Source organism: Schistocerca gregaria, chromosome 5 (genome assembly GCF_023897955.1).
Source record: "Schistocerca gregaria isolate iqSchGreg1 chromosome 5, iqSchGreg1.2, whole genome shotgun sequence".
Taxonomy (NCBI): domain Eukaryota; kingdom Metazoa; phylum Arthropoda; class Insecta; order Orthoptera; family Acrididae; genus Schistocerca; species Schistocerca gregaria.
The window spans coordinates 254,767,250-254,781,744 of NC_064924.1; the positions used below are offsets into that span (position 1 = coordinate 254,767,250).

Here is a 14,495-nt window from a genome sequence, read left to right on the forward strand (position 1 = left end):
CATGATCTGGACTCACAGTGAAGAACAACTCCAGAATTTCCTCTCCAACCTCAACTCCTTTGGTTCCATCAGATTCACCTGGTCCTACTCCAAATCCCATGCCAATTTCCTAGACGTTGACCTCCATGTGTCCAATGGCCAGCTGCACACATCCGTCCACATCAAACCCACCAACAAGCAACAGTACCTCCATTATGACAGCTGCCACCCATTCCATATCAAACGGTCCCTTCCCTACAGCCTAGGCCTTCGTGGCAAACGAATCTGCTCCAGTCCTGAATCCCTCGACCATTACACCAACAACCTGAAAACAGCTTTCGCATCCCGCAACTACCCTCCCAACCTGGTACAGAAGCAGATAACCAGAGCCACTTCCTCATCCCCTCAAACCCAGAACCTCTCACAGAAGAACCCCAAAAGTGCCCCACTTGTGACAGAATACTTCCCGGGACTGGATCAGACCTTGAATGTGGCTCTCCAGCAGGGATACGACTTCCTAAAATCCTGCCCCGAAATGAGACCCATCCTTCATGAAATCCTCCCCACTCCACCAAGAGTGTCTTTCCGCCGTCCACCTAACCTTCGTAACCTCTTGGTTCATCCCTATGAAATCCCCAAACCACCTTCCCTACCCTCTGGCTCCTACCCTTGCAACCGCCCCCGGTGTAAAACCTGTCCTATGCACCCTCCCACCACCACCTACTCCAGTCCTGTAACCCGGAAGGTGTACACGATCAAAGGGAGAGCCACATGTGAAAGCACCCACGTGATTTACCAACTGACCTGCCTGCACTGTGACGCTTTCTATGTCGGAATGACCAGCAACAAACTGTCCATTCGCATGAATGGACACAGGCAGACAGTGTTTGTTGGTAATGAGTATCACCCTGTGGCTAAACATGCCTTGATGCACGGCCAGCACATCTTGGCACAGTGTTACACCGTCCGAGTTACCTGGATACTTCCCACAAACACCAACCTATCCGAACTCCGGAGATGGGAACTCGCCCTTCAGTATATCCTCTCTTCTCGATATTCGCCAGGCCTCAACCTCCGCTAATTTCAAGTTGCTGCCGCTCATACCTCACCTGTCTTTCAACAACTTCTTTGCCTCTGTACTTCCGCCTCGACTGACATCTCTGCCCTTACTCTTTGCCTTTAAATATGTCTGCTTGTGTCTGTGTACGTGCGGATGGATATATGTGTGTGTGTGTGCGCGCGCGAGTGTACACCTGTCCTTTTTTTCCCCTAAGGGAAGTCTTTCCGCTCCCGGGATTGGAATGACTCCTTACCCTCTCCCTTAAAACCCACATCCTTTCGTCTTTCCCTCTCCTTCCTGAAGAAGCACCCATCGGTTGCGAAAGCTAGTAATTCTGTGTGTGTGTTTTGTTCATGTGCCTGTCTGCCGGCGCTTTCCCGCTTGGTAAGTCTTGGAATCATATATATCAAGATTTATATTTGCAGAATATACTGTTGTGTGCTCCTTTACATGAAGCATCATGTAGATTATTCCTTAAATTTTAATTTAAAGAAACTATAGTAGTTTGTTGTCTTTGAGTTCTTGATGTTGCTATCACTAATTTGCTATATGTTGCAAGCACTTTCGATAATTCCAGCTACAGCATTACTGCAGAAATCGTGCAGGGGAGGGTTTCAAGCCTTGGAGTAATTTATGCTGAACTGGCATATTTAAATGCCATCCATGTTTCAGCTTACCAAAAGCTCATGAATATTTTTTAAACCCTTTGTGAATGATAAAAATGAAATTTATTTCCTCATTCCACAAAAACTCCTACAGAATCATATTTAAATAATGGTGACACTGTAAACTATTTTTTATATCAGAGTATTCCTTAAATGTGAATCTTGAGTAATTAGTTCATTATGCAGATTTCCCCCCCCCCCCCCCCCCCTTTCCTGTTGGGCACTGTTGAGAAATGAAACCTCAAAATACGAGACAGTGTTGTACAACCTTGAAATTGTGTGTTTTGAGTATTTATTGTGTGTGTGTGTGTGTGTGTGTGTGTGTGTGTGTGTGTGTGTGTGTGTGTGTGTGTGTGTAAAATTCTAAAATTAAGACATCATATGGCATTCTTGGGAAAATTTTCTGTATAACACTTTAAACAACTCGTTATTTCTCCAAAAGAACTTTCTTCACCTGGACATAATAGCATTCTACACTATGGGAAACAGTGTGGGCTTCATCCATGAGGCAAGACATCTGAAAGGTGTTCCATCCCCAGATTGAATCCACGTGGTGGATTAAGAAGAGCCAGTATACTGACCAGCCTGGATGTGGTTTTTTGGTTTTCCATGTCCCACTAGGTGAATACCAGTCCCACTTCAGTTACATGATTTGCAAACATTCAGGAAACTTCCTCTGACTGCAACATCAGTAACACTAATGCACACAGTTAGGGTACATACATTATGTTCCAGAGAGTAAGAGATTAGTGAGAGGAAGGGTATCCCATAACACCACGCCAATGCAAGACAAGGACTAAGACTTCAATGAGGCCAATGTTTGAGCTGAATGCTTAAAATCATTTCTTGCAAAACTTAGGCTTACTGAATAATTGTAAAATTTACTACTCAACAAAAGTTATTAGATACTATTCAGGAAGGTAATGACTTTTCATTTAAAAAAAAGAGGGTATTTGGATTATTGCGGTACTTGGAACAGGACCCTGTCTAAATAAATGACTGTGTTTGCTCAGAACAAGTTTTAAAGATGACAAATGGTATTATTAATTGATGAAACACGTAACTGCCGCATGGAATTAAACAGCTCTCAACTGATTCTGAGAGATGAATGTGGTGTCAATGTTGATCTCCTGGGGCTATTCAAAAAAAGGCAGAAAAAATATCCATGGGTCTTTCTGTATAACAAGCTCTGGAAATTCTCTACTTGATGTCGTATTTTTGCATTTCAGAGTTAACTAATGGATGCGATGAATAATAAGCCCAATTTCTTCCACATCTGATGCTATATAAAATAATTTTGCTGCCCTTGCCTTATTCAGTTAACAAGATGCGAGCACTTTGCCTGGTAACCTCCGACTAACTTGTGCCACAAAGGAGCCTTGCATCTTTTCTATCCACCGAGCCTTTTTGTTGTAGAGGGACTTCCCTACGTGTTTTACATGATAACAAACCTGCTTTTCCTATGCATGAACCAGTATTACAAGTAAAGTTGTAACATTTGCATTCTTACGGAACATCACTTTTAAAATTACATCCATAGATTAATTACATTGAGATGAATAATGTATAAAAAATTACATAGATGTTGCATCAAAGAGCTTTGGGATAAAGAAGTCACATTAAGCAAAAGCAGACAAAGAAGTTAACAATGCAAGAAGACAGATTGCTGCTTACTGCAAAGAAGACACGTTAAGTTGCAGACAGGCACAATTCGGACACTTGCATAAAGCTTTCAGCCACAGCCTTTATCAGTGTGTGTGTGTGTGTGTGTGTGTGTGTGTGTGTGTGTGTGTGTGTGTGTGTGTGTGTGTATGAGAGAGAGAGAGAGAGCATTCATACACACAGGCTAGCACCCCTCGGGCACATATGACCACAAACTGCAGCTTCTTGGGCCAGAAAGTCTTCTGTAGTTTCCATTGTTTGATTTAGACAAAGAAGAAGTTAGGTACGACAAATACAGGTAAAATCAGTAATAGTGTTAAAAGTTGCATTTAGTAGTTGCCTGGACATCTTGTTCTTTTCGGCCTTTGAACTATTTATTGGGCCAAAGATGTGACATGCAAAGAAAATGAACATAACAAACAGCCAAAGTTATAGGGGATTGTTATAGCTGCCTGAGCAGTAATGAATTCACTCCATAATGATAAAAGATTGTAATTTACAAGATTTTAATAGTGATTGGAAATTTAAATCCTCGGGATTTAGTTCAATTGGAAAAGTATGGCTTTGAATTTTGGAACACTGTTTTGTGATGATTGCAACCTTTTAAGAACTGAGTAGGTAGTATGTTATTAATTTGTAACAGAACTCAACAATGCAATATGAAAACGTTTTAAAAAAAAACCATTTCACTGTAAGAAATTGTATTTAAAGGTAAATTTAAGATTGTGTATGTATGTAAATGATTTTATTTTTCAAGATAAATCCATAAGTTTTCTGTTTCACAGTTACGCAAAGCATTTAATAGAGGACACAATAAGACGCAATGCCTCACCAGTACGTCTCGAGCATGAAAAAGAAAGGGTTGGTGATTCAAGTAGCAGCTTAAATAGTAGTGCATCAGATGAAAGCAATAGACTTTCCACTCTTGGTAAGAATTGTTTCACTAAGTTCATATTTATGACCCATTTGAACATATAATTATCCTTGCACGCTAAGCTACAGGCAGTAATTTAAGATTCCGTTTAAGACTTACATTAGACTGTGTATTGTTACAATAGAAATTTCCAGTTACAAACAACAGAAAATGGCTACTGGCAATCAGTCACCTGTAGGTTAGTGGAAGGTTATGGTAGACCACTTGAAAAATGGGGAAAATTGCATAACAAAATTTGATTTGCCGCTTGACTGTATATTAAAATATCCTGAACGATTGATTCTTCTTGTGAATCATTTCTAATGCTTTATCTCATAGCAGTTATCTAGAATGTTTTGTGGTTTAGTATTTTTGTTCCACCTCTTTTTTCTTGAGAAATTGCAGTTGGTATTTTAACGTGTTTTAAAAGATTAATTTTCTTTTGGATAATTGATAAAAACGTAGAATTCTGTATCAGTTTGTTAAAGACCATCTTTGTGAAGGCAATCAATGTACTCAAGGTTTTGATGCCTCAATGCAGTGTCCTCAAGAGAAAGTCAGCTGAAATGCCCTCCTGTAATAGCTCAAACACCTTCAGCTTTGTGTTCAGACAGTTGACAGTGCTGTTACTCAATGTTGCTGGGATGTCAATAGCTGGTGATACACTTAGAAGTCAGATGCTATGGGAATGTAATTCAATCCTAGTGTTGCACTGAACTGCGAGCTTGCATGATAGCCAAAGCTTTGGTCCTAAACACCAGCCTGTTCTGAGGCAGGGGAAATGACCATTCTGCTTAAAGATTGAGAGACAGATACAAAAGAAGGTGCCATCTACATGTAGTTGACCAGTTACTTCCAATTTGCCAGAGAATGTTTAAGTTTCATCTGGTCTCTGCATTTGTATGGTTGTCAGGAATATGTTCACTAATGTCTGATGTTTCAAGTTTGGATAGCAGTTGGTTGCTACATAAAGCAAGTATCTGACAGACATTGCAAAGAGCTGGTTACTGGCAGTTACTATTTAACAGTACTTTCCTTGTTTCAGTAGAGAGATAACTGGTTCAGGGAATCTTCTGTTGGCCAGCTTTCTAAACAATTGGGGCACCCGAGTTTGGATCTGCAACATGTATTCATCAATCAACAACTGACACTGTTGAGAGGTCACACAAAATATGGGACAATGCATGGAGAATGTTCATTTCTACTTGAAACCCCATAAGATGATACCTGCTGTTGACGTACCATGACAGCTGAGTTGTAGTAGTCAAGGTTACTGATGTCATATGGTCTTCCAACACTGTCAGTTGAGCAATGTACTATAAATATCTGTGAATAAATGTTTCTGCTCTGGGTATGCCAGATGACATTGATATCTCAACAATCCAGTATTGTAACAGCACAATCAGTTATACGACTGGTCCCCTAAATGTGACATGTATCTGGGATTATAGGAGCACAAGACTTCTGTATGAATAAAAGAATTCATACATTTTCATGTGCACTGTGGTGGGTAAACTATGCTGAGTGAATGCACCAAAGACGTGCTGTTTATATTACATAAGTAATGGATGCCCACTGCTCCTTTTGTGAACAAATTGCAGTGCAAGACAGTAGGTAGCTGTGTTCCAGCCATGATTACAGTCACATTTCAGTATGTTTGTCCCGAGATTTGCTGGTTCAAAATCATACAGCAATTGATGTAAGATGTGGTGGCCCAACCAGGCTCCTTCTTGTTGCTTGGGCAAAGCTATTTGTGTGACCCATATTGTTTGCAGAGTGCTTGTATACAACATTTCATCGAGGATACATACCAGATGTTGTAATGCCTTCAGTGGCAAAGCTGTGATTATTGGGTAACTAACATTTCTAACTCCTGAGGCAGTGCCAGAGGTTTGATTGATTCCTTCATTTCAGTGGGGGGATGTAGTAAATGGTTGGCCAACATTGACATTTGTACACTGTTCCTAGTCTTGCAGTTGTCAGTAAACTATGAACCTTTAAGCTTTTTGTCACAGATTCAGTTACAGATGCAGTATTTGCAGAGGAATTCTGTAGAGGAGGGATAAGTTAGTAGTAATTATTAACATTGTGGCTTCTCATTCTGTGATTCTAAGATCTTTGTAATGTCCATTTAAGTATTAAGAGCTTCATGTTGGTAATTGTTGCCATTGATTTAAAAGAGATTTAAGTGAAACAAATTTGAGTAGAAATTGGGATCAGTTTGAGTGTCTTACCTGATCCTGTGTTGAGTACATTATTAAGATAAGATATTGAGATTTTCAGTTTGATGTGTAATTAAATTTGCACACTGTTTTAGAAATAGGTGGCCAATTTTAACCCCAACACTGTTAATTTAGTGCAGAGAGTACATTCATCTGTAATTTTAATAACTATTTTAACATATGCATGTTGTTCTGTTTGCAGGTGGAGGACGAAGTAAACTTTTACATAGCTTCTCCACCAGTGATGCAACTCTGGAATATAAGTACACGGTGACTGTTGATGATCATACAATCAAGATAACTGGGGCAAATTTGGATCTAGTGCTGGTAAGAATAAGTAGATGTGTTTGAGTTAGAATTTGCTAGTGATTGCATGCTTAATGTATTTTATGGTCTCTACCAGTCCTTATTTCAGGAATACATCTTCAGTTTTCTCTTTGATCAACTCTCTTGAGCTTATTACCCTGACTTAAGAAAAAAAGGAAACACTATTGGCATTCTCCAACAGTTTTTATTGACTGACTAACTGGTTTTGAGCTGCTTCAGCAATCAGGTATTACTGACTGAGGTCAAACTTAATTTAACGGAAAGTAAATGGATAATTGTGTCGGTTTGAACTTGAGCAAGTGTTCTTTGTTGTATCCTTACTGATTTTATATGTGTCCAGTAATATTATCTTTCTCCCTATCTTACGTGTATGATGAATGTCACGTTGTGCCTCAGATACAGGGTTTTCCATTAGGTCTTGGCAAGGCTGAATATTTCTTTTGTAGTATCCAACTTTTCATGTGTTCAGACAATATGATTGCCACATATTTAGATGACTGATCTACATACAGTTTCCCACAGTGTTTGCAGGTCTTATACGTCATTTTATGCCAAATACTCAATAATATTTGTACTGTTGAATTAAATGTTGACTTCATTATTATTCTCATAGACAGTGGGACTTACTTGCATGAGATGCAGAGGGGGAGGGGGGTGTTGGAGTCTTCTGTAATTTTTGTAATTGTTACCACAATTAGTCCTCAATGTGCCACTGATACTGAGAGTACCACCTGTCTGCCACTTTCCTGCCTCTAGAGGTTTTCTTGTGCCTTTCTGGCTATGTGCACCTTCACCACATCACAGTACAATTCTTCCCTCCCCTACCATGTATGTCTGGCCAGACAACTACTCATTTTTGCTGTAGCCACAGACATGCTCGCAATCAAGCATGTGTTTGCATGCATATTTAAACTGGAAATAGAGCCTTTGCTTGTTTGAAAGATTGAGATCTTCATTGTTGGTATCTGTGTTTGAGCTACCCTCCAATCAGTTTCAGGTAAGTGGTCTATTATTGGAATTCCACTATAACTTGAACACCTTCTGGGGTTCAGCCAGTGGCGAAAACCCAAGTCATTCTACTGAGTATTGTGTGTTTCACTGACTTGACTTAACATCTTAATGGTGCCATGTATTATTTCAATTCACTTTGTACCACACAGAATAACAGAAGGTGGGCGATCCAGGAAATAGACGCAGGTCTTGCTAAAATCTAATTTTGAACTTGTCTGTTAGTGGCAGGGGTGTTAAGTTACCAAATCTTACAGATTGGCATGTTAGAACCTTTTGCTAGTTTTCTACTAAAGTGTGATTAAAATAACTGTAGACTTTTCATAGTTCATAGTTTACCCTCCGCCACACACAGTCAGGTGGCTTGCGGAGTATGGATGTAGATGTAGATGTAGATGTAGATGTTCGACCTGAGGGAGGCGCCATGATGCCATTGCCAAAGTTCACACCACCAATAGGTTGGCAGTTACAGTATACTCTGTCACCATGTAGTCAGTAAATGACAACACTTTGCATTGAACATTAGTTGTTTCAGTGTTTCTCAGATTTTATTGTGAAGTTTCGTGTTTTAGAGCACTGGTAATGTTCTGCACCCATAAATTTTTGTTATGAAGCAGTGTGTTTGTATTGATGTTTTAAGAGTGGTGTGTGTTGTCTCAACACAAGAGTTAATGTAAAAAAATTGTTAAAAAACATTCTTTAGCTTAAAAGGTATTGAAGGCAATTCCTCCCCTAGACAAGATCACAAATTTGTGTGCTTTAAGTGGAAGGAGTCCTTTACATTGGAGTACACCAGTGGATGTCCAATTTCAGATGTTTCAAGAATAGTGAACCGAACAAAACAAAACATCGTAAGTGGACACTGCTAAGAACTGGAAAGGGAAAGAGGAAGGGAACAACAGTGAAGCGTTACCTTTGCATCAGGCAAGAAAATAAGTTACTACAGATGGGTAACAAAGGTGGAAACATTGCACCAGGATGCAATAAGCAGACATGGGTATCACTATTAGAAAATGGATTTTTTTTATAAGCCAAAAATCTCCAAGAAAACATAAAAAATATACATAGCAAATTCAAAAATATTTAATTTCAGTATTACAAAACTGTAAATACTTAATGTTAAAAAAAAAGGCTCACCAATCATGCTAATGCAGTGGTGGATTGAAACAGTTCACTGTTACAGTGAACAATGGAAACTTTCTCAGTTTTCCATCCAAGTTGTCTCAAAACAATGCAAGATACAGAGAGAAAGACGTTTCAATATCGCATGAGGATAGCCTTGCATATTTCATCAAAGGAAAGTCACTATTGGACACATTCATTTTGTTCAAAACTTTGACAATTTTACATGTAGTATGAAATCCACAATTTTAGAGATTTTTTGCCTCCATCTATGTGGAGCAAGTATTAGTCTCACTGCGGACTTCTAGTACTCAGCCACACCCAATTGATATCAAAGTGTAAGGGTCTGAAGATGGTGTTGAAACTAGTAACCAAATAAATATGGAATCTTAAGTACAGCTGGAGGAGTTTTATTTTTAATACAAATTATACCAGCTGATGTCCCACTATCGTCCAGTTTAAATATGGATGTACAAAGATTTTAGAGAAAGGCCTTCAACTGTCATTTTCATGTGTGGTGCAGCATCAGCAGATAATAGTAAAACACTCTCAGATTTCACCCCATTTGGCCATTACAGCAGCCCACCAACGGCAACGTCCATGGTTCATGGGGGGGAGATTTTTTTCCAAATTTAAAAATCATAACAAAGAAGTGACAAATTGTTTGTTAAGCAAAATTATTTAAAATATTTACATAAAATATTACAAATATATGTATTAGTGATGTAGAATTTCATATATGATTGAAGTGTGCTGTTTTGGGAAGTTCACTTGTAATAATTTTTTTATCTACAAGAAAAAAATTATTCATATGAAATTCCTTTCCCTAGTTATTACAAATACAAGAAGTATTCTACTTACTTGATGAAAGAAAGTAGTCTCCACAAATGTATCATCATGAGATGGATTTCTTGTAACAAAAGTTTTGGATCTGAAGTTGTCATTCAGGGGAAGTAATGCAGTGATCTCGAGATGCCAGTATCTGTGTCCTATAAGCAGCATTTCATTTGGAGAAGTAAACGGCATTATGGAATGTGTGATAATGTGTGACACAAGTTGTCAGAAGGTTGTATGGTCCTCATGCCTGAAGGAACAGCAAGGACATTGTTCAGGAAGGGTGATGGACTACTTGTCAATCATGGTGGCTTAATTCAGGGCATCATTCCAAACTATTTCTTTTACATTACAGTACCAACTTAACAGTTGTGAATGACTGAATGCCACTTGTGAGTGACTGGAATGCCACAGTTTTCTAAAATATTCCCCAAATTTAACAATAATTATGGATAATGTGCTATACTGTTTTGTGTTTAGAAGTTCTAACAGCTCAGCGGAAGAAAGTGTGTGTTTTGATTTTGATACAGAGAAATATTCCGTTGCAGAAAAGGAATGAAACTTTGCATGAATAAGAAAGTATTAGTAGAACTTGTATATCTTAAGAAGCCAAAAAACCTCACATTACCAGGTTGGCGAAGGGACATAATGTAATAAGTATCTTTCCTTAAAACGCATGTTTCAATACAGTTAAACTTACTTGACTCCAGGTGATAAATAATTTGGGAAGGAAGAATTAAGTTGTTATTCTCAGTGGGAAGAACAAATTGATTATTCTCAGTGCGGTGGAAATGCCAATGAAAGTAGCTATTACTGAAGTTATGCCACAGGGCTGGTCTTGAGTTGAGCCGTACCGAGAAGAAAGTTCAGGAAACATGAATCTGAGGAGCACAGGTGAAAGGACCGATTGAACAGATGATACTACTGGTTCCAGCATCATTTCCACATCCGAGGAAGAGGACAGTGAAGAGTTTTCCCTTGGAGTCCTGCTGTTTAAACCATAATTTTGTTATGGTATTAATAAAATATTCATTGATGTAAGTGTCCTGTTTGTTATTGTCATTTATTAGTCACTTATAAATTACAGTGGAACTCCAATTTTACATTCTCTGGTTTTATTTTTTCGCCATTCTACACCATAAATTTGAAGGCCCTGTGAAAAACCCATAAGATCATAGCTAAAAATTCCCCAATTTTACATTTCTTCCTAGTAAAGTTTACCTTGATTATAAGTTTTACTTGACATCTTGTGTGACTTCGTCCCATTTTCTTACTATTGACATTTGAAGTGACTGAACAAGTTGTAAGCGACTCAAAGGACAGATGTTGCGCACCATGGGTGGTGGTAGAATTAAGGTAATATTTTAGGCCATTGTGGAGAAGGGAGATGTGGAAAAGAAATGCTGATGTTATCCATGATCAGTGTTGCCAACACAACTAGCAACATTTAGCTTCACCTCGCAGTGCTAGGTTTCAGCAATAGCAGAAAAATAAGGCAGTTGACACGGAGTGTTCAGGACCAAGCCAATACGTGATGAAGGGGCCCAGCCACCAACTTTTCTTGTGCCACTTATAACTCAGTCTCATCTTTTTTGCATGTATTTCTGATGTACGGTATTCAGCAACAGTATCCGTCTACCTTTTCAATTGTAATGCTGAGTCTCAAAGAACATGGTCAGTCATAATCAAGGAAACATAGCCCATTTCCGGCTGGTGAGCTCTTATTGCCTGGCGACTTGTGAAGTCACCCAATAGCCGGTGCAGCGACCACATCACATTAACACACGTAAAAAAAGCTCACCCTGTGGCTGTGTAGAGTGGGGGAGTTTGCTCTTAAATTATGGGAATGCAGGCAGGGGTGAAAGTATTTTGTGAAGTGCTGTGACAGATGTCATGTGGAAATAGAACAAAGATTTTGCGATCACAAGTTTTGAAGACTTTGTCTTCAAATTTGATGTGATACAGTTGCAACAGCTACATATACTACTCATACTTTGAACCACACATACCATGCACTGTAAGTAGTAAAGATTGGCAGCAGTGAGAGAAGACATGAAGCGAAATTGTAGCACCTGAGTTTTCTTTGAAATTTACATTTTACACAGTGTACAGAAATTCACTGAGCAAAGTCTAATAAGCTTGTAACGTAAATTGGGGAAGTAAACTGATTTTCTGTTTCTCTCGTAAAGCCTAAAATAACATGTTAATGGTGGTAAGCATATGAAGTCTGTCTCATAAGAAAATCATTAAACAGTAACAGCAATGGTGACTAAGTATGTCATTAAGCAGATGCCCACATTTTTGCTTATGGTTCAACCATTTAGGTGCAGTGATGTTTTCGGTTCATTTCAATATGTTCGTCAATTTTTACTTTTTTCTGGGTGAGCAGAAAGAATGATCTCTTAAAAAGGGGAGTTTTGAATGTATAATATGTAGTCATAGCATGTCGGAAAACAGCTTGATTAACTTGTACCCAGATACAAATTTCAATTTTTTGATGAGTTTTTACTTGCTGTTACACATGTGTGATTTTTTTCAGGACTGATGAAATTCGATACCAAAAATTATTGTGTAAACATTGTATTGTACACTTAATTTCCTTCACATATATAGATTTTGTACAAAAAATATTGGAGAGGATGGTGATTTTTACTCAAATATGTCAATTACATGTGTATTTGCTCATATTGTGTGTGGTTTTAACATTTTTCTCAGTTTTGTGTGTTTTTTAAAGTGTAGTTTGCATGATTTTTTTTAAAGTGTAGTTTGCATGAAAATGTAAAGTAGGGGTTTCATTGCAATGACCATATGCTGAAAGTAGGTGTGGCACGTGCAGGAAATGCTGACAACACTGCTCCCTCCACTTGCTTCACACATAACTGTCTAAAGTTGAAAGTTATCCTAATTGCACAGTACCAAGTTAAATGACTTCTAGCACATGTGTGGCACATTTGTATTTGGAAAAGTTAACTGTAATTCAGAATAATAATAAATTTAAATTCTTTTTTGTGACAGATCGGCTAAAGCAGCCAGAGATAGAGGTTGTGTGTGTGTGTGTGTGTGTGTGTGTGTGTGTGAGTAGCAATCTATCCTCTTCATAATTGTTGATATTCCAACATGGACTTTCTATTGTTGGATATATTGAAAGATATTTTGAACCAAGAAGTCTTTGTGTTCCGAAGTGATAACAAAGTCTCAGTTACGTATAATTTGAAGAAAGGGCTGTTTGTAAATGTTACATTAGCCTTAATTTGTTAACAATAAAACAAATGTTACAATAGTGGTTTGGGATGCAATGTGTAAAAAAAAACTAAATTGTGGCATTTGTTAAATAGTGCACCCTTTTTTGTATGTTTGTACATGTTAGAAGAAGTTAATTCCAAGTATAAATTTCCACCATGTACTGAGTATGAGGGGTTATTAAGATTTTTATTAGTTTGCAGGACCAAAGAATGTGTTACTTTCCTATGGAAGGTGTTAAAACTTAGAATAGTGACAGTACCAACACTCTCGGAAAGGATGTTGATTACTGTGCTGATTAGCACCAAATGATTTTAAAGCCTTCTGTCCAAAACATAGGACCAGAATATAATGCTATATATGTTGATTCTTTGCTGTTTTATATCAGACTGCTTCAGTCTGTTGAACAAACGTGTATTAAGGAAATATTTCTCTGTTCTGGGGTACTTCTAGTCTCATTTCAAACGGTCATAACTTTCATATTTTTGTGTTAAATATTCTTTGCATCGATTACTATTACCAGTGCTTTAATAAATGTATAGATGTACTTTTCACTTCCGCCCCTGAACTTACCTGCAACACCTTCAGCTCTCATTTTGCTGTGTAAAACAGAGTATTAAAATTATTGTAAATGTATAGTGGACAGTGTTGATAAATAATACTGTGTGTGTGACAATTTCAGTATAGTAGAGTAAAGAAACAGTGAGGTGTACATATTTTTTTAGTGGTAGGGCTTTACAGGTAATACATCCATACCAATGTTTAAGGAAGTTTTTTCCTCTGAACTACAATTTTCAGATCAAAGTTCTGAAAATTTAGACGACAGTGGCAGTGTTTGAAGTAGGGCTCTGTCCAGCAGTAGAGGATGTGGTAAGATAAGAGTTGTAGAATTTGAGAATGTGTTGTAAGTGTATGGTTCAGTGTCTTTTGGACTCATATTTTATGGTATTATCAATTACTGTATACCATCAGATACAGTAGACTGTAATATTGTAAAATATGCTGAAGATCCATAATAAAGTATTAAAATTTCATGTTGCAGATTTGTTGTACCGACAGGATAAGTCTGCAACTAAATTTTTAAAAGGATGCTAATATGATTCTTATTTACTTTTACTGTAAAAAAATAAGCTGGTATTGTCTTTCTTTTACATATAAAGTTTCAAACAAGTTTCCTCCATTTTTTCTTTCAGACTGCTAAACTTATTTTGGACGAATTCTTTTATGGAGAACAAGAACGGCCACAGGTTTCAAAAGAATGTGATGAAGGGTAAGTTCAGAAATGCTCTCTTGTAAAAATTGTTATTTATGGATTTTAAAAAATTTAGTTTCATGCTGTGAAAGGTTTGCAAATACTTTACATGATGGGAAACAAAAGTTTGGGTTGAAGGGAAAAAGGGGGGGGGGGGGGTGAAACTTATTCAAATATCTGTAGTGGAGTTAACTAGGGTGATGGTTTATAT

At 37.8% G+C, this 14,495-nt stretch overlaps 1 protein-coding gene across 20 annotated transcripts in view; it reads left to right on the forward strand.

Moving 5' to 3' along the window:
* The window catches only part of LOC126272184 (eukaryotic translation initiation factor 4E-binding protein Mextli), a 121,207-nt gene that overhangs the window by 59,799 nt on the left and 46,913 nt on the right, over nt 1–14,495 (forward strand). For all 20 annotated transcript variants that reach the window (XM_049974853.1, XM_049974859.1, XM_049974855.1 and 17 more), the window contains 3 exons: nt 4,152–4,294; nt 6,704–6,828; nt 14,226–14,302. In XM_049974853.1, the coding sequence (XP_049830810.1) occupies nt 4,152–4,294; nt 6,704–6,828; nt 14,226–14,302 (345 nt within the window). The remainder of the gene's footprint in view (nt 1–4,151; nt 4,295–6,703; nt 6,829–14,225; nt 14,303–14,495) is intronic.